At 39.1% G+C, this 25,262-nt stretch overlaps 2 protein-coding genes across 2 annotated transcripts; one reads left to right on the top strand and one right to left on the bottom strand.

Moving 5' to 3' along the window:
• The first annotated feature begins 4,997 nt into the window (after positions 1-4,997).
• On the top strand, positions 4,998-14,988 carry LOC115751010 (protein S-acyltransferase 24-like). The gene is made up of 13 exons (XM_030688673.2): positions 4,998-5,514; positions 6,218-6,358; positions 9,023-9,135; positions 10,304-10,383; positions 10,482-10,645; positions 11,331-11,469; positions 11,563-11,662; positions 12,719-12,776; positions 13,022-13,099; positions 13,185-13,283; positions 13,422-13,500; positions 13,582-13,730; positions 14,406-14,988. The coding sequence occupies exons 1-13, from the start codon at positions 5,236-5,238 to the stop codon at positions 14,829-14,831; spliced, it is 1,905 nt and encodes a 634-aa protein (XP_030544533.1). The 5' UTR covers positions 4,998-5,235; the 3' UTR covers positions 14,832-14,988.
• A 1,740-nt stretch (positions 14,989-16,728) lies between these two features.
• Positions 16,729-23,499, bottom strand: LOC115751034 (NEDD8 ultimate buster 1). Its single transcript, XM_030688718.2, has 11 exons — positions 23,029-23,499; positions 21,716-21,838; positions 21,494-21,590; positions 20,802-20,837; positions 20,121-20,308; positions 19,906-20,008; positions 18,946-19,127; positions 18,784-18,861; positions 17,898-18,000; positions 17,717-17,810; positions 16,729-17,275 (listed from the first exon to the last, which is right to left on the bottom strand). Exons 1-11 carry the CDS (start codon positions 23,328-23,330, stop codon positions 16,899-16,901), a joined length of 1,683 nt encoding a protein of 560 aa, XP_030544578.2. The 5' UTR covers positions 23,331-23,499; the 3' UTR covers positions 16,729-16,898.
• Between the last annotated feature and the right edge of the window lie 1,763 nt (positions 23,500-25,262).

Here is a 25,262-nt window from a genome sequence, read left to right on the forward strand (position 1 = left end):
CTCTAAACCATGGTCTTGCAATTATCTTTTTTGCAAAAATCATATCATTACGCTGTACAAACTTGAATCGCAAAGCCTTGATGTAAATGTCTATTACATTTTATTTTATTTTCTAGTTTTCCTATTTAAAGTAAAAAGATTAGTATTATTTAATAATGGTGCAAGTCAATGATCTTGTTTTAGTGCCGCTTGAGTAGTGATGGCCGGTTCAACGGAACCGCCGGTTCCGATTCCGGTTCTCGAAAAAGGTGGAACCGCCGGTTCCTAGGCCCAATAACCCTTTTTTTGTGGGCCTTCTCTCTCTTTTTTTTTTTTAAAAGCCGGGTCGGAACCGGCCCGGAACCGCCGATTCCGGGCCGGTTCCAACAATTATGGAACCGTGGGTCTAGTCAACGGGCCTGTTCCGGGCCAATCAACGGGCCGGTTCCGGGCCCCGGTTCAATATTGGCCACCGCTACGCTTGAGTGCTTATGAATAACAAGCGGCTTGAATAGAAACGTTAATTTAAGTTTTATCATTAGGTACGTTCGTTTCGATAACTAATTACGACTTTCCTACCTTTTGATGCACTTCCGCCATCTAGTGAATTCCCCGTTCCCTCGTCTCCTCCATTAGAATGCATTTGACCTCCAGTGAAGGCAGGTTAACTCCGATTGGCGGGATTCCTGATCCAATCACAAGTCTAGATGATCAAGAATAGCACAAGAAAGTTGACACGCAAAATGTTAAAAGTTATAGTCTATTTGCATAATTCATTGATTTACATAAATAAATGTGAAGTTTATCGAAAGTCACTAAATCGCCTGTGATTTTTCAACCACGTCCATAACTTTTAATTTTAGTCATTGAGTACGTAAAGTTTTCAAATATTTTGGGGTCAATTGTTGCACTTTAACCAGAATCTAGCTAATTTTCCAGCGGAACGACGACGTAAAGGTGGCAATTACATAATTGCATAAATATGTATGTTTTATCTCCAACTAGGTTTTTTTTGGTCGGTATCTCCAACTAGATTTCTGATCCAATTAAGAGCTACGTTCGTACCTGGAGGTGGCGAAGATCCTCCTCCCTTCTTGATTATGGATCGAGGGCTGAGACCAGCGACCAGAAGCAAACAACTGGCGCTCAGTCCGTCAATCGCTCCACAGCAAGAGCGCCCGATGAAACTGCCTTTGGGGGTCGAAGAGGGCCTTGGCGATCTCGAGGGTGCATCCTTTCACGCTCCTGATCCACGACAGGCATTGTCCGACATTCTGAAGCAGTTGAGCCGCCGTAGCAGGACTGAAGCTGCCATGGTTCTCGGCGCCATTTTTTTGGTTTGAGGAGATGAACACGAGCCAAGCCTAGCTAGTTGTAAGGACGGAGGGAAGGAGGTAGGGAGACTTCTGGTAGAAAGTGGAGCTACATGTTAGCATACGTGCTATCACCTTGGAACTCTTCTTGGCTCATGACAAAGTTTCGCAGACACGAGACCTAACATTTACAAACATTTACGTTGTTTATACAGTTTGTAAGGTAATTACAGTTACCCTTTCTGTTGGGTCATGTCCGATTCGTAGTCGTAAGCACAGTACAGTTTGTCGATGGTCGTGCAACTTGCTATCCACCTAATATTGTAGGAGAGAGCAGGAGCGAGGGAGGGAGAGCGCACCCGGCACAACAGAGAAACCCTAACGCAGTCTTGCATACAAAACCAACATCACGAGACTAATCGGTGGTTTTGTTATTAAATAAAACAACACCAGCCCGCACGTCGAGTCATCGTGATCAAGGATTGCTTATTTATGTTTATTTGTTTTTCTGTTACAGAATCCTAAACGATAAGGATTGTCAATTTTCTGTTTTACGTGGGATCCTAGTTTGTAGGGGTTTGTTTCTTCAGATATTTTAGTTAGTGGGATATGTTAGTGGGTTTTTGTTATTGCTATTCTGTTGCTATTTTCTTGCTAAGTGGTTTTGGATGCTATGCCTATTTAATAGGTTTTTTTATCTGATGAATAAAAAGTAACGTGAGATAGAGCAGAAACTCTCCCTACCGTCTTCTTCTCCAAAGCTTATCAAATTATTTTGTGGCCATTGAACCATTTTTTGTTGCTTGCTCGTTCAACAGTCCCAATCTCTCTCTCTCTCTCTATCGAGCTCCAGAAGAGAGCTCGATTCACGTCTGATGCACCAGATGACAGAGGTGATCTCCAGTCATTTCATTTAGCTTGGAGACAATAGGAACAAATCAAGGTCGTAAACAAACCTAGGAATGGAATGGAGGGCTAAGCTTGTCCTGTCGGAACGGGAATCAAGTGGCTATACCATTTTAGAGACAGCTAGAAACCGAGCAGAGACCAAGCAGGCAAACCCCACAATTTTTGCTCGATGAACTGAAAGTCTTCAGAAGATCAGAAAGCATTCACATTATAGCAATGACTGCTAAATGGGCACTCTCTTCTCTTCCCAGTTTCCCCTTTTTAGACACGGAAGATTGTTTACGTCTTTAATGACCTAATAATAGCATCGGCCTGTTTTATTAGGTAAGTTTCGTGATAGATCGAGGTCGTTAATGGCCTATGCTTTATTCATGCGTGTTCGTATCTTCTAAGCTCACCTTAGGTCAGGTAACGAAATACCCTACTAATCTCATGAATTAGATGATACGCGATTTAAACCCGCATGCATGACCCAAAAAAAAAAAATGGAATTGTTTGCACTTTGGTCGGGCAATGTTGTAGTTACCATGTGGATGGACAAGATAAAAATTGAGTTAAACCCGGATGCATGGATCAATTCCATATGATGGTGTAGCTAATCCAAAAATGCAAACGAGTCCTTATTGACACCCAAATCAATTTCATGGATTATGAAAGGCTTTTCCCTAAACTTTTCAAAACACATTGTAAATCCCTAACACCAGTTATTCCTTATGCTTGGTGAGCTTATTATTTACACGATCGCAGCTGCAAAAATAAGTTGGGTTCCATGTCAAAACTTCGTCCCATATATCCTAGAGGTAAGCATCGGGTCCTCTTTAATCTTTAGGATCCGCCTCTTCGGTTTGTTTCCTGCCCACTTCGTTGATGAGATGAGAACCCATTTAGTTGTCGATTTTGGGATCTATAAGGCCTCTGACCTGCTCAATTCTAGGATTTACCTAGACTCTAGGGGTGAACATAGGTGTCCGAAAGTCCGAAAACTTGTCCCGGCCCTTAACCCAAATAGACTTTGGGTTCGAGCTTTATTGTTATTATATCATTTTTTCATAATAACTTAAAGAGAAATTAAAAAGACATATCTCGTAGTTCTAGCTTTCCATCTTTACTTTTGAAAGTATCCATTTCACAAATCGAATTTCGCTTTTTGAGACCATTTTTGCAACATTTTCGAGGTCACGACATGCGGCAACACCACAAGAGACTTTAACTAGGTTGCGAGCCGCCGCTACATATTAACTCGTCGGTGGCTAGAGAGAGAGAGAGAGAGAGAGAGAGATATGGCGAGGGCAAGGAGGAGGGTCGACGGTGGTGGTGGAGTGGAGGCGGCGGGGCGGAGGGTTGATGGACGTGGGTGGCGGAGGAGAGGTGGGAGATGTGGATGATGAAGGATAGCATTTGTTGGGGACTTTGGAGGCTTGGTGATAATGATATTTCAACGGGAGGCAATTTGCTTTTTTTCTCTGTTTTAGTATGAAAGTGGTATTTTTCACAAATAGAATTATGTTGGTCATCCTTGGGTGAAACTTAGAAGTAATTTTCGGTATTTTTTCTACTCCAAAACTCCAAAAGATAGATGAGCCCAAACAATATCGAAAATACTAATAAAGTCTTTGAGAGCACTCCTAACTTCTAAGCTTGTTGATGAAGAAAACAGCACCAACTTTGCAATCTCAAATAAGTCATAATCATTGGAAAGTCTAATCATGCGATTGAGGGATAGTAGTGGCCCTAGTGGGCATCGCAATTCCGTAATAGCACCATGTTCTTCGTTAGAATATTTTGAAAAATAAAAATTTGGATTCAACATTCTCACATGGCAAAGTTGGTATCCATGCCAGTTTATTTCTTTGTGTGCACCTACTCGGTTCGTCAAATTTCATGTGCCGTTTCTAATCCAATTTGCACACGAGAAGGGCGTTGAAATACACCACATCATCCCGATTGTAGAGCGTATACGCTCTTTATAAATGTATAGCCTCCATTCACCCTACGACTTTATCATGCATGTAAACTTACGTCCCAAGTACCCCTTTTTACTAAAATTGTCGTATTCTTTTCATTTCAAATTGCTGAGCGCAAAAAAAAAAAAAAGAAGAAGAAATTGCCATGCAATCAAATCCTATCCTCTTTCTCTTTCTCTTTGAGGCGGTTGTGACGATTGTCGACCTCAAATTATAAGTCGGTCAAGGTCTTATTTCCTAAAGCTGGATTGCTTGATCTCCACATCCGCATTGCTTTATCTTTCTCGTGGTGTCGTTGTTTTACTATTTTCCTGTGAATGTTATTTGACTCGACTTTAAATGTTTTACTAAATTTTAGTCTTTTAAGGAAAAAAAAAAAAGGAAGCGAATCGGGCCACTAGGATTGGTTCCAAGGTCTAAAAGGTCGGTTTCAAGTTTTAAATATTAATAATTGACCCGACATGATAAATTTTAGGTTTCAAATCTCGAATCTATCCGCCTTAAAATCGATCATTCCTGATAACACCGAGGTGCATCAACAACACTGACCGATGGTGGGGGCGGAGCGCGGTGAAAGGACAGAGAGAGACGGTGGGGATGGATTTGGGAATTGCACCAAATGAGAAAAAAAAAAAAGAAAAAAAATTCTTTTGGGACGAATATGCATTTTGCGGAAATCTATAGGAAAAGAAAAGGGGTAAAAAAGCTCAAACGTCCATTTGGCTTCATCTCTGTCGAAAATATCGCCATCAGCACCACCACCATCGCCGCCGCAACCATCCCCGAGTCAACACGGACCGCCGGTCCCCTCCCTCCCCGCCCCCCACGCCCCCCAAAAAAAATCCGAATTCTCCAATTTCTTGCTTTTCCCAAGAAAGACCCTCGACAAATCCCAAATTCGTGAAAACCACAGCCCCGTTTCGCACGATCAAAACTAAGTCAACCCTTGATCAAACCATTCTCTAATCCATCCCCCTCTCTCTCTCTCTCGTCCTCAAAATCAAATTCGTCCCACGATAGGGAGAAGGAAAAATCCGTAGGGGCACGAGGATTTCCCGATTTCAGCGGCAATGTCGTCGGAGATCGAGGTCGTCGACGAGGTCCAATCCGCCGACCGGGGCTCCTCCTCCGGCGCCGGGGCCCCGAGCGGAGCTGCTGCCGCTGCCGCCGCCGACGATAGCCTAAGGGACGACGTCTACACCGCGGCCGCGTACGGGGACATGGAGAAGCTGCGGAGGTTGGTGGAGAGTGAGGGTTGCTCGGTGTCCGAGCCCGACGGTTTGGGCTATTACGCGTTGCAGTGGGCTGCTATCAATAACTGGACTGCTGCCGCTCAGTACATCATTGAGGTCTTGCCCTTTTCTTTTCTTTTTGGTCCCTTTTTGCCTCTTCGAAATGGGTCTTGGTTATTATGTGATGTGGGGGTGCGTGTAGTTGTAGTCAATTGTTGTTGCGTAATGTGCGATTCGTACGCTAAATGGAATGTTCTTGGGTTGTTAGATGGATTGTCTGTCAAAGTAAACTTCGCAATGGAGATACGTATGCTGGTGATTTGGGGTTCTTTTGATTGGTAATTTGCATTTGTCGTTCTTAACCATGGAATCTTTCAGATCGTGTTTGTTTATCCAACAGATAATAAAAGTCGGAGCTTCGACTGGGCTGCAATTGTGTTTTCTTCTCTTTCATCTTTGTTTTGTCGTGTACCTTCATCATTGATTTTCATCTAGCTTACTGAGGGTGTGACTGACTTGGTATGCAGATTATCGAGTAACTGTCGAACTTCTTGTAGTGCTACCGTTGGTCGCACTTCTTATCTTTCTTTCTTTTTTTCCCTTTAGGTGAATGAATTACCCCAGCTGGAGTTGCTTTCATTTCCTTTGGCTTAATTCCAAAATTTCCCCTTGTTAGAGTAGGCTATACTTTTAGCATGGACTGGCTCATCTATATGTTCGATTCGATAGAATGTAATGCCGTATTTTCTGTTTCTTTGAGTGTTGGATTGGGTCTTCATATGGTGATTTCGAACTAATAAGTTCCTCCCGGTTGCACCAGCACGGAGGAGACATACATGCTGCCGATCATACTGGGCAGACGGCATTGCACTGGAGTGCAGTTCGAGGTGCAATCCAGGTTGCCGAGCTTCTACTTCGAGAGGGTGCCCGAGTAAACGCTGCTGATTTGTGTGGGTACCAGGTTAGAATTTGTTGCTTCTTCACTCTAGTGCTTCATAAGATGTTCATCTGGCACAAGTAGTGCATCATGGTTGATTACTTTCACCTGAGACGTGAGCTTCTTATTTTGGCCTTTAACAAGTACGCGTAGAAAAATTTGTTTTTGAAGTGTCATAGTGATGTGGGATGATGGGTCCCTCAACATAGAATAGATATTTAGGCTTCACACCCAAAGCTTCCTAAGTGTCACACTTGGGGTTTGTAAAACATTAAACCTAAGATTAGAATTGCATCACACGATCCCTAAGCAAAGAATTGCATCAACTCTATTCCAAAGAAACAATTACAATAATACATATAGACTCTCTAAAGTACTACTCCGAGTCAAAATAGGAAACCTGATATGTCTAATAAACCTAAGGAAACTGCTGAATCCAATTCCAAATAGGAAGGGGAACTTATTAGAATCCTAATAGAGTGCAATCACTTAAGAAGATTCCTGATTAATCGGAGAGGATAAACTGCAACTCTTCTTTCGGCACACCTTTTGTAAGTCTTCAATGATGGTTGCAATATTTCTCCGTCATTTATAAATTGCCACAAGTTGCTAGGCAAGTGATAATAATTTAAGTTCCTTACTTCCTCCAGTAGGAGTATCCTGATTTATGGTTAAAAATTGACCAATCTCATTCCTGTGCCTCAACAACCTAGAATTTGATATGATGTAATTCCAATTTGTTTATGAGACATCTTGAATCAATGAGCATAATCATTTAAAGGCCTTGTTTTTATTTTTTATGATGTCCCATCTTTACGGGAATGACTACCAGCTTCTGGGAAACATCTTAGGAGTGGTCATTTATTTATAAAGCACTTGATGACTATCTCAAACATGAGTATTACAATGTGGACAGAGTCAGTTTATCCAGCCATTCCTATTTTTGCACACCTAAGTTTGAACCTCACCAAGCCTCCATTCTCCTGTTAACCTGGTGAACGATATCTCAGTCAATTTGCAGAAGTCGTAAGGAGTCATTGCTATTTGAACTAGAATTTAACCGTGAACTGAAATTGCATGCGCGTGAGCTTTCAATGAAACCTAACAAGAATATATGCAGTCCCTTACTTCCAGCTGCAGTGATCAACAATTTAGACAGTAAAATGAATATACGGCAAAAAAAGAAGAAGCTAAAAGCGGAGCTGGTAAAAAGAATGAGAAATGAGATAATTTGTACTGATTCTATTGAATGGTAATATGGTTGTTGTTAAGACACCGTAGAATGAATTTGGAATTTTTTCCCTTTCTGGGAGAGGATTTTGGATTATTCAATTATTGTAATTCCATATCACCTTTTACGTAATAATCAATGGTACAAATGACTTTTCAAGATTTCTTTGATGGTTCATACTGAGGCAAGGATTTTGCTATTATATATTGGCTACTGTGTAGAGATACTTTCCTATAATGTTTAGTACAAAGTTTTAACTGTATATCGTCCTTAAAATCTGTATTTCAACAGTAGTAATACAATAGATAAGATCCTGAGATCAGAACGTCCTGTAATGAAACCTATGCGGGCAGTCATGTCGGTTAGCTTTTCTTATCTTATATCTTTAAGTCCTTGTAAGAGTTTGAAAGTGTCTTTGCAAAAGGTGAGGAGCCAGAAAGTCAATTTATTTCCATTTTTCCTTTTGAGTCAGGTTGGTCGTAGATCAGGAGTTTGATAATGTAACATTGATCCAATTAATTGAAGGATTTTAAAGTTATCTGAAATTGTCGACTCTTATGGGTTTCATATAAAGTTATCGAGCTCCCCTTGCCCCATATGACTACTAATACTATTAGATTGTTTCATTTTTGTGTATTCTTCTGTTTCAAATTGAAATATATATATATACAATTAGAGATATCAAAATAACCCTTGTGATGCTCTTTTTCTGGAATAAATTTAGCACATCATGTAACTCATTTAGGCTTTTGGAATCACAAAAAGAACTTGATATGTTATACTCTTACCGTACACTGTCGAAAGTAGTCAATGTTGCACTTTATTTGAAGTATCAAAACAAAAGCAACTAAAGTTATTTGTTTTTACATTGCACTTTCAATGACTCAAACAAACACTTCCAACTGAATTTAATTGCATCGGCTATATCAGGTAACTCAATTCAAGTGAATAATATTTGGTTACTAAAGATGTTATTTGCATTCGTTATATTTGACATATCATTAATTTGATATGAGGTGCAGAATCTCTTTTCCTTTCCCTGCGAATAGGAACATAACACCGATCTACTAATGTTGCATGCCGATTGATCTGAAAGACATATACTGTATAGCGCATAGACTTAATGAAGGATAGTGCAATCAGAATGTGTTTTTGCAGGGCTAGATCCATAGTTTAGATTAATTGAGTTAATTTGTTTTGATTAGTGTCACTTGGTCTTACTAACTTATGTCGATAAAGCACACTTATTTCGCAAGTGTAGATTCTCATAACATCAATGTCATTGTAAGTTACTTGATAGTGAAGTTGGAAGATGCATGCGCACACTTTATATTTTAGTGCTTTAAAACCTTGTCTGTGGATGAAACCATACGTGATATAGTGGCTCCAGATTCTTTCATCTTGTTGACATCACAGTCAAAGCTTCATTTTAATGGAACTTTGGGCTTGATCTACAGACAACACATATTGCCGCTCAGTATGGTCAGACTTCTTTCCTTTATCACATTGTTTCAAAGTGGAATGCCGATCCAGATGTTCCAGATAATGATGGAAGAAGCCCCTTACACTGGTATACAGGAATCACTTTTACACAAGCGTTTACATAGTTTTGTATATGTCGAGCAATTCATAGTATTATTTCCACTATTATAACAAATACATACTATTTTTCTCTGAAATTATTTTCCTGTCGTGACTTCTTTCCACATTTTTATCCTCATGGAGGGTAATCATTTTCTGGCCACTAGGAGGAAAATAGTATGCTTATATAAGTGCAAATTGGTGCATTTTAAATTTTAATCTTCCTCCTATGGTTCTGTAATTATTTTTAATCTTTATCCTTTTAATTCTTTTTTTTATAATCTTAATTCTTAGGGAGGCCTATAGGGCTCTTAGGGAATTTCTTTGGAGAGCTTTCGAGAAGGAGATACGAGTTGCGTAATTTCTAGATATAGAGGACACGTGATAGTTTTGTAGCTCGATAGAAACAGTAGGGTGGTCCCAGGAGGAATGCTCAATTACAAGAAGCTTACAGTGCCACTCTAGCCTTGAGACTTCACTTTGCCTATTAAGGACAAGCCTACTGAGGCCTACAAGATGTTGTTAATAGATAACAAACTTTTAATTAACAACATATCAGTGGGAGTATTATATTTTCGAATTACAGATGAACTTAGAACTTCAGATCTTTCAATGGTTGGTCAAACTGGGACTTTTGAAGACTTGGATCAATGTAGAATTAGCATTGGAAGAGGAGTGAGTTTTGAAGCAGTGAATGGGGACCGATGGATACTAAGAACCCGCTAACCTTTAGGCGTATGCATTTTGCATAAACATGGTAATTTCAGTAAAGATGTTTTATGCATGATAAACTTGAGGAGGAATGGGATGTACATCATGGAGTCTAATGATTGTAGATCGCCATTAAACTTGGGATATTCTATGTTATGTCAATGAGGGTGGCTATCCCTAGCTAAAAAATAAAAAATAAAAAGAAGGGCGACTATGCTTTAGTGGCTGAAGTTTTTAGGGGTTGAACCTTAGATATCAATGTGTTGATACTAAAGTGATATTCTTTTAATTGATGTGGTGACATTGGACAGAGATAGGTTTCAAGTGGGTTGTTTCTGGAGAGAATTTTAAATATCCTGTTGATTTTGAAAACTTATAATTTTGCTTTTGGTGACAGTCAATTGATAATTGATGGATGCTTCAATTGTCTTCTTGGAGAAATGTAGGGCTGCTTACAAAGGTTTTGCTGACTGCATACGTCTACTTTTATTTTTGGATGCTTATCGCGGGCGGCAAGATAAAGAAGGTAATTTATTTAGAATTCTTGTCTTTGAAGGTTCTATGCTTTGTTTCATAAATTATATTGGACTGCTATATAATGGTCATGTATGTCTATGACCTCAGGCTGCACTCCTCTGCACTGGGCCGCTATTAGGGGTAATTTAGAGGCATGCACAGTCTTGGTGCAGGCTGGTAAGAAGGAGGACTTAATGGTGACCGACAATACTGGCCTTACGCCTGCACAGCTTGCATCTGAAAAAAATCACAGACAAGTTGCCTTTTTCCTTGTAGGTGTTCAATAACTAGTATGTTGTACTTTACTATGTTTCATAGTTCCAGTCTCTCATGTCAAGCAACTTTAGGGCTTGTCATGTAAAAAGAAATTTCATGACATATAAATTTTCCCTGTTGAGGAGCATATAAAATTTCTTGCCATATAGAAACAAATCTTTTGTGCCTATCTTTTATATCTTTCTCTATCTTGGCAAGATTTTGTGTGGTAATGACTCTGCAGTTGGATTTTCGGACTCATTTAACTCACACATAATCATATTTGTGCCAAATTCAGAAAAATGCGAGAAAAACCATACTTGCAAAAGTTTAACTGGGGCATGAAGGGTCTTATTTTCATTTTGTTTAAAACACAGAGTTTACCTCCTCGTTGATCGATGGATAATGTTAGACATCACACACGTCCTTATGCTCTAATATCACCTAGTGTCATGTAACCATGTGAGTATGTATATTCACATGACATGCATTATTTCTTTATTATTTGTCTTTTGAATCTGAATATTATTGCGTTCTGCTATCAGTTATACTTGAAACCTTAGGTATTTACAATATTTGGTTTCTTTTTCATCTGAAGAAGTTCTACTTATCTTTTTAAAAGCGATTTCATATTAGAGTGCCAGAGTACCGAGGGTTGTTCTACTTGGAGTTTCAATGTGATTGATAAATCTGGTGCTGCAGGGTAATGCTAGAAGGTTGCTTGATAAGCGTTGTGATGGGAATAGCCGCTTAGGAAAGCTCTCCAAGTTAGGACTGGCCCCTGTTTTGTGTTTTGTAATCATTCTGCTGCTGCTTATCTATATAAATTCGGTCATCATGGGTATATCTGTGACACTCAAATCTTTGATGTTGACATTCCTTTCGATTGTGTTCTTATCCTAATCACACACTCTATTTGTGGATTTGGCTGCAGCACGAAATCTGCCAAAGTTAACAGCTGGTTTTGGCCTTCTCGCATGGTCAGGTGTTTTTCTAGCTAGTGCGGGGCTAGCACTGTTTTACCGGTGTAGCAGGTAACGAGCTAGGCTTTCTATACTTCAATTGAACATGAGGCTGTTTTTGGTACTTCTGGAGTTATGCTATCACATATCTTGCACCTTGAGTACAAAGTTTAAGCAGCAATATTCTTGGAATGCCATTTGTAAATTTGGAAATGGCCGTAGGCGCAGTATCACTCAGGTTGGGGAAGGCTGTCGGTTAACTTAGTTTTTAATGTTCCTTATAGCAAGTAGTTTGGTACTTTTTAAAATTTCTACTGTTAATTTCCTGATCAGCAGTTTCATTATTTTAATCAACACTTGCATTATTTTGATCCATGATCATCACATTCTCTCTTCGTTTGATTAGTTTTTATGTTCCTTGTAGCAAGTAGGTTGATACATGTTCCTTTTATGTGATACATGATTGTCATGTTTTCTCTTCATCTAGTTGATTTGTGCATCTAACTTCAATGTATGGTTATTTTGTCATCTAATTTTGTTGAGAGAATTGTTGGGTGCTTTAATCATAATTCTTTTTTGGTACCATATACACCGACAAATGGTTAACCAACTTAGTCAAATTTTCACTTGGTGTTTGATCTATTGAGAGCACTTCTTTTCACATATTTCTTGTAGTCAATGTTGCTGGAAAATAGAAAGATTAGCTGCTGTCATTCTTAGGATGCAACTATTTTGCTCTGGTTTTACCACTTAAATGCTTCGTGCTTTTTTTTCCCCTTCTCTTTCTCTCTCTCTTCAAGAACTTCGCATATTAGTTGAGTTTCTTTTGGCTGTTTGACAGTTTACTTGTTTGTGATTAGCCATGCAATTATTAAGCATCATTGTGAAGTTTTTGCTTGAGTGTCAACCGTCTTATGATGAATTTCCTTTATGCATATTGTTTTTGATTAATTTGTTCGTGTTGATGCTTAAACACTCCTTGTAGTTATCTTCGTTTCATTTCATGTTAAGACAAATTTCCTGTTGCATGTAGTTGCAAGCAGTCACTTGATACTTCTTTCATGGCACCTGGTTATTGTGTTTTGATTTTCATTGCTCTTTTTGGCCCTTCTTTCCTCTTCCGTGCAGAAGGGATCCAGGTTACATCAGGATGAATGTGCATGATCCACAAAATATGAAAGATGACGTGAGCTCAAAATTCTCCCCATGCATGCCCTTTGCCATGAAATTTCTTCCATTTCCTTCTGCCTCTGCTCAGTGATTGGACTGCATAACCTATACCAATGTTGTCGACTCATGCTGTAATATGATCTAGTTGTTAGCATTATTGTACTTATTTATGGTGGCAATTAGCCATTATCCCCTTCTTATGGAAGTGAAATGATCTATGTTACTTATTTCTGATCTTATGCTTTCTTAATCATTTTCCAGGAACCCCTTTTGAAGATTGAGATAAATAATCCTGCTTTGCTAGCTGGGAACTGGTCGCAACTCTGTGCAACATGCAAGGTGATGTTAGTTGCTGAGTTCGTGGCCTATTTCTGGTTCAATTTCGTTGTTTTGTAATATCTTATTCTTCTATCTCATCATACAGATTGTCAGGCCTCTTCGTGCAAAACATTGTTCTACTTGTGATCGCTGTGTCGAACAGTTTGACCATCATTGTCCATGGGTATCCAACTGTGTTGGCAAGGTAGCCTCATGGATTCAACTTTGCTAAATACAGGATTCTTCCTCATCTTTTATGTAATTAAGAAAATGTCATATGCTATGATCAACATAGTATATGCTGTTAAGTGGTCAACTTATTATCTGACTTATCCGGATACAGAAAAACAAATGGGACTTCTTTGTGTTTCTTGTTCTGGAGGTCGCAGCTATGCTGATTACGGGTGCAGTTACTCTCATAAGTGAGTCCGCTACTTTTAATTTTGATGTATTTCTACCTTTGGAGATGAACTTTATCAAGAGTCCACAATTTTTGTATGCAGGAGTTTCGACAGATCCGTCGGCTCCATCTTCCTTTGGGGCCTGGTTGAGTCATGCTGGAACCCAACATATTGGCGCTTTATCATTCTTCATAGTAGATTTTTTTATCTTCTTTGGCGTTGCATCGCTGACTGCTGTTCAAGCGTCTCAGGTATGTTCGGATCTAATTTATTAGCCATTAATCAACTCTTTAATTACATTTGTCGCTGTTCTACATTTGATATTAGAGGTTTCATCGCTTGAATTTCTCATGCCCATTGTTTCTTTCGTGCACAGAAGCATATTGCATTGGCAAGTTTGACATTATATATTGGAAGTTATAGATAGAAAGAAAAAATAGAATTGAAAGTTGATAGTTTCTTCTTCCTAATTTAATATCCATGTGCAAGCCACAAGCCCGGTAGCTGTTCCTTTGCAAGTTGACATTTATTTATGCATTGGCATCTCAATTATAATGCAAATGTCATTAGTCAGTTCCTGCACATTCCTTAGTCAACATTATTTTTTCCCCTTTTGGTTGCCCAGATTAAAGTGTTTGCACTGATCTAGTAGCTTATTCTGTCCCACATGCTCTCATACAATTTTGAGTCAGGGTCTATTGATCATGTATGATAAGTGAGGCCGTAGATGCTATTTGATGCCAAAAAGAGGGTAAATAATGCTATTCCACTGTCTCTCTGCCAGAACTCTGCTGTTTTCTTGTTCAGGGAAGATTGGCACTTCGCTATCGTATAATCTGCGTGTCTATTTGAGAGCATGGTATTTTATTTTCTGCATCCCTTCTGACTGACAATGTAAAGCTGAGTTGCCTTTTGTTGGTCATCAGATATCGCGCAACATCACGACAAATGAGATGGCAAATGCAATGCGTTATAGCTATCTCAAGGGTCCAGGTGGCAGGTTCAGAAATCCTTATGATCATGGTTTCAAGAAGAATTGTTCTGATTTCTTGATCAATGGTTATAATGAAGATGTGGAATATGTTGAGGACTCAGCTCATTCTGAGGGCATTGGCATGACGCACATGGTAAGGGCCTTGAATTTGCAGAATGGCAACATGCATTCTCATCAACCTGCTGAAAATGGCCATATCGCTATAAATGTCGGTGGTACTAGTTCTAACAGTCATCACGGACATGTTCACTCATCACACTGCAGTCACAACCATGGTAAGACCAAAAGTGATAATGTGCCATTGGGCTTGGGTCTTGGTCTTGGACGGAGTGGTGCACGGTCGGTTGTGGCCTCATGATGTTACTCTAGTTTTCATGGCAGAAAATGCCATATATTGTATTGTACATCTAACTAGATTCTGTAATTGAATTGATTTTGCGGGAAAAAAGTAGCTTTCTCTTAGTTCTTTTCAAGGTGGTATATAATGGTAGTGACGGCATCCTGGTTATCCAGTCCTGGAATTTGGAATTTGCTTGTTCCAAGGGCGTTAGGCCTTGTACTTTTTATCTGTACAATCAGAGGAAACATTATATTACATCCTCTGCTACCAACGTGTACACCATGAAAATAACTGTTTAGCTGAAAGGTTTGTCTTTTTTCCTTTTCCCAGTTTGGTCGGTATGGTTCTACTTACCTCTATTCAATGGTGTTGGTTTTCTTTTTTCAGCTGATCATAAATTAGTCCTCCATTAGGCATGGCAGTCTTCTTTTCCGATCCAACCTGGGAGCTGAATCTAACTTGATCGAATTGGCCAATTCTAGGTGGTTCCCGGTTCCACAACCAGGAACCCAGGAATAATGGTTGGGTTTCCGGTTCCTTGTGTGGAACCGGACTGAACCGATGGAAGATAACCCTAAATTAAGATTTGAGCTCTTTCTCTCTCCTTTAGACCTCGGTTTCTCACCTCCCTTTCTCATGCAGCCACCACCCTGGTCTTGCACAGCCACCATCCCAGTGAAGCTAGACGAAAGTAGAATCACCATCACGACCAAGCTAGATGAAAGTAAAGCTCATCATGTGGAAACCAAGGTGAAAGAGAGATGAAAGAGGTTCGTCAATGGAGGATCCGTTGGGTGCTTGATGCAGGCTAAGAGAGAGAGAGAGAGAGAGAGGTGTGCGTGTTCTAATAATAAAAGGAAAAGGGACACCCTCAAAATATTACATTAGTAGAGTGCGTCAGTTCCCTCTCTTCACACTTGCTTAGGGGAAATTTTCTTTGGTACCATGACGACTCAAAAAAGTATGTGAGATACTCGTACTTTTCGATGGCATCCGGGAATCGATCACCTCTATCCATAACTAATATCAGCAAAATATAAAATACTAAAAATTGACAATAATTTTGCCTTTGATAGTGCATATATGGTGTTTCACGTTCTTGTGTGAATTGTGTTATGCCTAAATCAGTTGGATTTCACATGTATTCATGCTAATTTTGTTCAGCCTCCCGTAACGGTTCCTGCTTTTGCGACCATAACAGGTATCATCAAATTGGGCCAATGTAGAAGAAAGTAATATATTTAAGCGAGCGCTCTCTCTCTCTCTCTCTCTCTCTCTCTCTCTGACTCCAAAATTCCAAATGTCTACCAAAAGTACCAAGACCCTGTCTCGTGGGTTATAACTTTTGGTCGAAATAACGCTAGATTCAGGAATTGCTTGATAACTTCACAGCCTACCAAAAGATAAGCCCGAAGCTTTTAGCACAAAAGTCGCTTTATACGCAAGTCGCATAGTTTATTCAGAGGGTGCTGAATAATAAATGGCACGCAAGAGAGGTTGCTCACGGTCGAGTAGAGCTAGATGGTGATAAAATGGCAGATTACATGTGCTCGTGGTGAAGTGAATGGTCGCGTTGGTGGTTGAGGTGACATTATGGTGATTATGGTGATGGTGTTGGATTAGAGTTGATGATGGCATCGGCTGCCATGAAATTAGACTCTAAAATTGAAAGACTCGGACTCAAGATGGACGTTTGCTTTTTAAACAGAATTCAAGAAATCTGCAGCTACCAAGTACGAAACATGAAGCTAAAATAGAGAAAAGAAAAGAAAAAATCCACAATTATGTATGTATCTATGTATGTATCATCCTTCAAGGGACAAGCCATAGAAACGACAACTTCAGAAGAAACGATTGCAAAAAAATCTAACAAAAGCAAGTCAAAAGTTGAAGCCGGAAAGCCAAATACGCAAGCAAAGAAGTCGTCCAAACCTTATTTTGATGAAACTGAATCAGTAGTGTGAGTTCCTCTGCAACATAGTACGCAGTTAGGTTTTTTCTCTGGTAATCAGATTGCACATTTACACACTGCCTGATCTGATGCATTATCTAACAACTTATCTACAAGGCAGTGATATTCATACCCTACCGAGGTTGAGTTGCACTGCTACTGCCACCCCCTGAAGCGAGCAGAGAAAGGTACTCCTCTATGGCTTCTCCTTCCTTCGTGACTTCAATATCATAGTCTGAAAAAGCATCAGCTTGAGCCAACTCATCCGCAAGTTCTTCCTCCATCTCTACATCCCGGTCATCCATTCCAGCATGTGCAGATGCATCTCCCACCTCATCAATATTGTTCATACTACCTGAAACCTCATTGTTAATTGATAAGGCAGAAGTAGTTGCAGGAGTAGCAGTCACAGGATTGGCATTCTCAGGTTGGTTTGGAAGACCCTGAGGCTGCACAAGTAGTTTTTGCATTGCTTGCTCCACAGTGTGACCACCACTAACCGCTTCAACCGCTACAGAAATCCAAAAGAAAAACGAAAGATAGAACTGCTAAGAGATCTTAATCAACAGCGAGATTCAATTGAATGTACCAAGAAAACAACGTAAATGCAATGTGAAACTCTTTTTGATCATTTGGAAAACTAAGAAATCCCTCAGGTCTTCTTGTCACAGAACTGAGTCTACCATCGAGTAGAATGACATATTGCTAAGTAAGTGGGAAGAGATGAAGTACAATTCGCTCTGTATGTGAAGCTTACGACTATGCAACAAGCAGTTGCAACACTATGATCCCACTTCATATTAGTAGAAGATGATTAGATTCAGTCGCTAAAAGGGAAATATTCAAATAGTTGATCCCAAACTTGTTCCCATATCCAAAATGCTAAATAATGCTAGTCCATGCAAACATGAAAGAACCAAATGCAACAAAAACACAATCATCGAATATGTACCTCTTGATCTATCAAAGCCCATTGATACAAGCTGCTCGATTGCTGCTTCATCTGCTTTCTGCTGTCTCTTTCTTTTTCTCGATTCTATGTCATTCTACATGATATAAAAGGATTGTAATATGTTGTTGATGAAACTCTACTGAATGGAAACCAAGAATATTGTAGGAAATATGTAATGAACCTGAATGGTAGCATTAGTTTCAAAGTTAGTCAAATCATCCAGTGCCTTCTGAGTGTCATTTTCATTTCTCCGAAGGGCTTCAGCAGCAAGTGCCTTCTCAAACCTGCCATGCCATATCACTTGCGCTCAATAAAGACTTATCTAGACCACAAAGCGGGGGAAAAGATAAATGTTTACTACTACCAATATTCATGAACATCTAAAGAGCAGTGCAATGAATTTGTGAAATTTTTCGTGGAACTAATGCTAGCTGTTCAAAAAGTATAAGTTTTGATAGAAAGCATTATTTAATATTAAATACTCTAAATCTCCCCCCTCGAGTGCAGGTTGAATTTTGGCCTAAGATTAAGGTACGGAAATATATACTGGGGCAGGCCAATAAAGTTGTCTGAAAACATTTGAATTCAGCACCTTCGGCTCTAATACCATCTGAAAGTTTTGTGGGATTAGTGCTAACCGTTTTAAAAGCTTAAACTATTAAAATAGAAATGTGATTTAGGCTCCATTTATTTCGCAAATATTTTCCCAAAAATGATTGTTTGTATAGCTGACAAAAATGAACAAACGAAAAATATTTTCATTATCTATAAAATGTTTAAACATAAATTGTTATTGATAATTAAAACATTTTCCATTGACTAATTATTTCAAATGATACGGGTGGTCATTTTCAGAAAAATATTTTCCAAATCATTCATTTTACGAGAAACAAATGGAGCTTTAATATTTCAATATAAAATGAAGTGACATTGAAATCATAAGCAACTATCCACAAAAGATTTCTCACAAACAAACTATAGATAGCAAATCTCCAACGCAGATTCTAAAGAAAGACCTTCACAAAATAATTCCAGGAAATTCCTTTGATTATGCAAAAGTTCCTTACCCAATGGAGACCAGTTCATTTAATCTTTGGAGGTCCACAGGTTTCTTTGCGGGTGTCACTCCATAAGACTTTTGCTCCCTGCAAATTTATTAGATATTTCATGCTACCCATAGATATTTCCACGCATAAGAAGACAAGATATAGGGGCACTATGAAACCCACCTGATTTCCTGTTTTCGCTTCATATCCTCCTCACGTTTCTGTGACCTCTTAGACTTTTCCTCGATTAGAAAATCAATGGCACTCCCAACATCTTGGTTGGTCATGCGTAGTGCCCTCCTGGCATCACGTTCCTTGAAGCCCATGCTCATTACTAGTGATAAAGATTCATCTGGCACCTGCAACTGAAATAACCAGAATCGATTTATCAGCTTGGAAAAGGGAAAGAGTCAAGGTAACTACGAGGAAATAAGAGAAGACTCGAAAACACAGGGACAGTCAGATGAGAAGGCATTAAGCATGAAATCCATACAACACCACCAGAATCTTTTGATGATCGACTTGTTGACAAAGCAATTGAGTCAATCTATGAAAACAGGCTTTTTCAATACAAAACAACACTACATGCCAAAACCTTTTTCTGAAACAATAGGAAATTCCTCAAGCTAACCAACTTTGAAAAAGTTCTTAAGCAGAAGAGTTAGACCTACCCTACCATCAACTTTAGGGTCAATTTTTTTCTCATTTAAACAAGACATCCAGAAATTTACTTGCTGCGAGTTCTGGAATTACAAAATTTCTTTCAGTGCTGCAACAAAATTACAGTCCTAGCTCCTTAATCGTGCCTTCTAAATGAGAGAGAACTACTAGTTGATCATAATAATTAGTCTGGCTGACCAAGAGAGATTCAAGGAAACAGCTTAAATAAAATGAGATAAATGCAAAGGAAATAATACTCTAAATATGCTGGAACTCTTGAATGATAGGAATGCAAGGTAAAAATAAATACCTAGCATTACCTCAAAGAATTACAGAACAAACACAAGCAAAATAATCCCAAAAACTAAATTAAAAAAAAAACAATTTGTTTTCTTAACTACTTCAGAAGAATTCAACACAAGCATAAATGGAGCTGAGCACCTGAATAACTGAATGATAAATCGATAAGACTTCATGCCTAACCTTTAAAAACTTTTCTTGTGCAGATGTCAATGCTTTTCGTGACTTATCGAAATGACCACTGTGATAAGCTACCACTCCTTCCAACAGCTCTAACCGCAAATGCCTGGAAGTTAATTATTCCAATTCATTAGTCCGAAGCCAATACTTCAGGAGAAAAAAGTTGTCTACACACATTGCAAGAATGCTGGAAGAAAAATTGCAAAACTGATGCTCACAAAGCAATCTCTGGATAGCGACCTCCTTGAAGGAGTCTAACACGAGAGTAATCCTTTCCATGGGCACGTTCGATCCCTTCTCTGGCCTTTTGTAGTCGAATTCCAGCCACAGAGAGTGATGAGATGTCTTGAAGCATGAAATAGCACCATACCATGTCTATTTGCATTATAGGAACATTATCAACCATCTGAAACCAAAGAACACGAAGCAAAAAAAATCACACATCCATAATCTCTCTGTAGGCACATCAAAATACTACCATACCGCCTTCCCAAAGAAAAAGCAAAACAGGAATTCATGAAATCCAGGCCACAAGCCACATTCAACTGAGTTCAAGTGACCTTAGAATAGTTCATAATTCCCGGACCAACAAGAAAATTTGGTGCATTCAGTCAATTATATGTGAAGTGAAAGAGCTGTGAATCAAAATGAGAAAGGACAGGCTAAGAAATAGTGACAACGCAAACAAAGAGCGAATATTCGGAAAAACATTTTCCACATGAGTGGCTATCATCCTTAAGATTCTAGAGTGCCAAACATCCACTATATTATCAGAAGCTTCTGCGCTATCATATCATTCAATATACAATAATAAAATAGAAGAATGAGCACAGCCAATATGAGATAAATTTCCCAGCTGAACAAATGCAGACTTAATAAATTGGGAGAGTATCACTGACCTCAATGAACTGGGGATTGCAGAGAGAGAATGACTCCTGCATGGGGAAGAAAGAATGGTTAAAGTAAAATTGATGGAAAAGTAAACAGGAGGTATTTCAATCAAAGCAATAGAAAACAACTACATAATCATGAACCTATACTCACAAGCAAGAGAAAAAAGAGCTGGACTCCTTTTTTGTAGTAAGAAATTACTGCAACACTTTATGGTGGTTTTTAGGCACATACAAAAGATGCAGCTTTGACAAGCAGTTTTTAGGACATGCATTCTGTTATAAGAACATTGGTCATGACAATCTATCTTAATAAAAAACTGATGGTTTAGATCCAAATGTAGACAAGACATGCATTGGAGAATGTCCAGGCAATATATTACCAGTTGGTCTAGCATGCAGTACATGGTAGTTATGCTTAGTCATCCTGATATATATTTTATTTGCACTTAAAACTAATAGTGGTGCTGCCTTCGTAAGCTTAGTCATGTGCTAAATCATATTGAATATCTTTTATGATATTAAAATGACAAGTCCTTTGGGTGAGGTCTCTTTAACAAAGCTCTGAGCAGGGCACCCAACTACTGATCTCAATTGCCCCATTATGCATGTTACAGAACAAAAAGCAATGAAGCATGCTACTGGATAAGGCCAAAAAAGCTTAGATTACTAAAAGTTACCACAGAGCACCAGTAACTGACCTCACCCATAGCAAGAACTTCCAATGCATCTCCATACTTTTGCCTCCTTATAAGTTGCTTTGCATTTGAGTGAAGCATCAAGCCCATCATCACAGCCCTAGAGAAAATCCAAGAGGTTTAATCAAATACAAAAGTCAAAACATTAGCAGCTAAACAGCAGGTTGTGAGAAAAGATTGCCTGAGAAAGGATTTCTTAAAAAGAAAATTAGTCTAATTCCGAACCTCTGATCAGTTTCAGATCCCATATTTACTTTCTTTCCACTCTGATCTTCAAGTTCTATGTTGAAGTCTTCAAGTGGCAATGACCCATCTGCATGTCTCTTAGCCAGTGCAGTGGCAGCTGCTCTGTATTTAGAAGGACATATACATATAATTATATGAGTGGATGTGTACATACACACACAGAGTAGCCAAAAGTGTACCACAAAAACAGAAAAGCATGTCTATGTAGATGACATCTGTAGGTATCTATATCCAGATGGCAAGATGCTTCTGGCCAAGCATAGAAATTGTATGACATGACTATAAAAATGTCTCTCTATCAAGACATTGCTCAGGGAAGTCTTTTGAATGATAATAAGATGCCCTGCTCAGAGCTGAATGCTTCTTTAAGTATCAAGATGCATTGCCTCATGAGTTAAGTAACATACACCGCACTAAGAATGCTGATTAGTACAACGAGTCAATATGCGAAAGTTGCAAAAAAGGGGGAAAAACAAAAACAAATATGCATGCGGAATGCATGATAAAGGATTGATTTGGTGGTGGCCACTAAGAGTTAATGGAGCTTGGAATGAGGAGAAAGCATTTTCCGATGCATCAAAGCTACTTAAAAACTTCTGCATCACAGGAACCCCAAAAGCTTCAGACCAAGCATTATTAACCAAGGAAGACATCTCTTGGACTTGGACACCCCCATCCGAAAACCACAAATTTCATTGCTATTTGACTAGGACCTGTTCTAGAAAAGGTGAGGCATTTTGAATTCCTTCACCTAAAACAAAAATACAGAGCTCGCTCCCATCAGTAAAAGAGAAAGGGAGGTGAAATTGATACACTGAATGTTGACAATTCTTAGCCTCATCGACATGAACCCACTTTAATCACGCCAAGCACGATTTATCAAAACCACCAACCGATTAACAAAGAGAAGGGAAAGAATAATAGAGATAGAGAGCAGCAGAAGCCTGCTTTCAAGAGGCGAGCTACCATTCACGACATTATCTTTTACGAGACCAGTCCAACAAGGTGTATGATCCAATGACAAGTATCCAACTTTTTCAGACAACGAACATAGTAGAAAACCAGAAACAGCAAACAAAGAGACAAGTTCTTGATAAATTCACCATAAAAAGAATGCAACGAATCCACTAGGCAAGGAAAGTCAACAACTTTGTTGGACCAATCAATTAGTACACCTATGACGCAGTCAAATTAAAGGGTAAATTTAACAATCACACACTCGCACACACTGGAACAAGTGCGTACAGAACTTGAAATGGCTGCACAAAACCTGCACATAAACAAACACTCACTTGACCCGAGCGAGCCTGCGAGACCGCTCGTCCTCGGCCATGGCCTCTTCCTTCAGCGACTTGCCCTGGTCAGCGGAGACGCGGGTCGAGAGTATCTTGGCGTTGCTCTTGAGGCCGAGGTCGCTCAATTTCGCCGTCCCGTCGGTTCCCTTGAGCACCATGCCCGCGCAAATAAGGTTGATCGAGTCCGGGCTCAGGTTCGATCGCCTCGCGACCTCCTCCCGCAGCATCGGGACCGTCCAGACGTCCAGCTCGACCTCTATAGCGCCGGACCACGTGCCGGCCACCTTCAGCTTCGCCATTGATCGGGAGGACGAAGGATCCTGAGCGAGAGAAGGGCGAAGAGCTCTGGCTTGCGATTGAAGAGCGGGTGAGGAAGAGAGAAAGAGAATTGAGAGAGAAATTGAAAGACCGAGACTTTTGTAGTACGGGGTGTGAGATTGAGGTAAAAGGCGACGCCTTTGCTTGATGAGCAAGACTTTGGAAGACGGGTGAGTCTTTTCTTTCTCTTTCCCAGAGCGAGACGACGTTGGGTTTGTCACATGGGATTTGCACTTCGGCATGTAAAGACGAAATAGCATTAATTTAAGATAAGTGCACCAAAAACTCTAAAATTTATCATTGAATCTCAAAACTTAGAAAATGTGCAACCAAGTTTTAAGATTTTTCATATCGGTGTAATCGGTGCTTGCGTTATCTCTACCTATCGAAAAACGCTGACGTGGCTAAAATGACGTCGTTTTGACCTACATATAATATTTAATTCCAATTTTTTATTTAAATTATATTAAAAATAAAAAAAATTATAAAAAAAAAGTACAAAAAAATACACTGAGGTTCTTTTCCCAAAAAAAAAAATACACCGAGGATGGTGGGGCGGTGGCGATTTTTTTAAATTTTTGCTTATTTTTAATTATTTTTAATTTAGATTTGGACAAAAATGATGTTATTCTAGCCACATTAGTGCCATATAGGACATAGGGAAAAAAAAAAGCCACGCTAGTATTTTCTGTTAGCTAAATTGAACGGGATTAACAAAAGGACACGATTGCATCAATTTGACAAGTTTTAAAATTTAATTGCACTTTTTGCAAGTTTTATGATTCAATTGCACATTTGTAACAAATTTTAGGACTTATAGTGCACTTATCACTTAATTTAAATACTATTCGGCTTTGGTGCTGTATTTGGATAGGGATATATATATAGAGATAGAGAGAGAGAGAGAGAGAGAGAGAGAGAGAGAGAGAGTGAGTCATTACTGGCACATCCATTCATTGGACCAAAAACACATCTACTTAGAGATTGATATGTGAATTTGTTTCCCCTCTTTAAAGTTGAATCAATTTTCAACCGATTGATATGATGGAGATGAGTTCCCAACTTCGAAAAATTAGAAAATCTATCGATGCCTAAGTCACCAAGTCACTAGTTGTTCACATGGTATATATTTTTGAAATAACACAAGTATTACTTAAAGTAAGGTCCAATTTTTAGATCCATCCTAGAATCGCCTTGAAGGAACATGTCGATTTGGTTCCACGTCAGTTCCTGGAAGAACCGATTCCGATAGAATAAGTTCTAAACTTTTTATTAGGAATATACTTACCCTATAACTTATCATCCTTAGTTAAATTTAAAAACATGTAGAAAGTTGAGGGGCATCGCTGACTGGCCTGAACTTCTTTACAAGGCCTAACCCTTCCTTCACTCCCATTGACAGCAGTGCTTTATCAGGGGTATTTTGGCCATGGATACCCTTAAGATAGGCCATTTTGACAATTTCAGTTCTAAATCTGTCTCGAACTTTTTTTTGTTTCGAAGAAAATCCCAAGCTTTAGGTGTAGTCTCAAATCTGTTGCGAATTTTGTTTTGTCTTAAAAAAAAGTAACAAATTTTCAAGTTATTTTCAAATTTACCCCATGGAGCCATAACTCACTTCACACGACTCTTCAAACTCCCATTGATACCCTTGGATACCCTTAAGATGGGGCCTAATTTTCGAGAGAACCTCAATTTTAGGTCTAATCTAAAATTTATTCCAGTTTTTTTTTTTGTCTCAGAAAAAACTCCTAACTTTAGTTCAAGTCCCAAATCTGTCTCGAAATTTTTTTTATCTCAAAAAAAACCCCAAGCTTTAGGTGTAATCCCAAATTTGTCCCGAATTTTGTTTTGTCTTTAACAAAGTCACAAATTTTTAATTTATTTTCAAATCTATCCCCATGGTCCGGTCT

This window comes from Rhodamnia argentea, chromosome 4, assembly GCF_020921035.1.
Source record: "Rhodamnia argentea isolate NSW1041297 chromosome 4, ASM2092103v1, whole genome shotgun sequence".
NCBI lineage: Eukaryota > Viridiplantae > Streptophyta > Magnoliopsida > Myrtales > Myrtaceae > Rhodamnia > Rhodamnia argentea.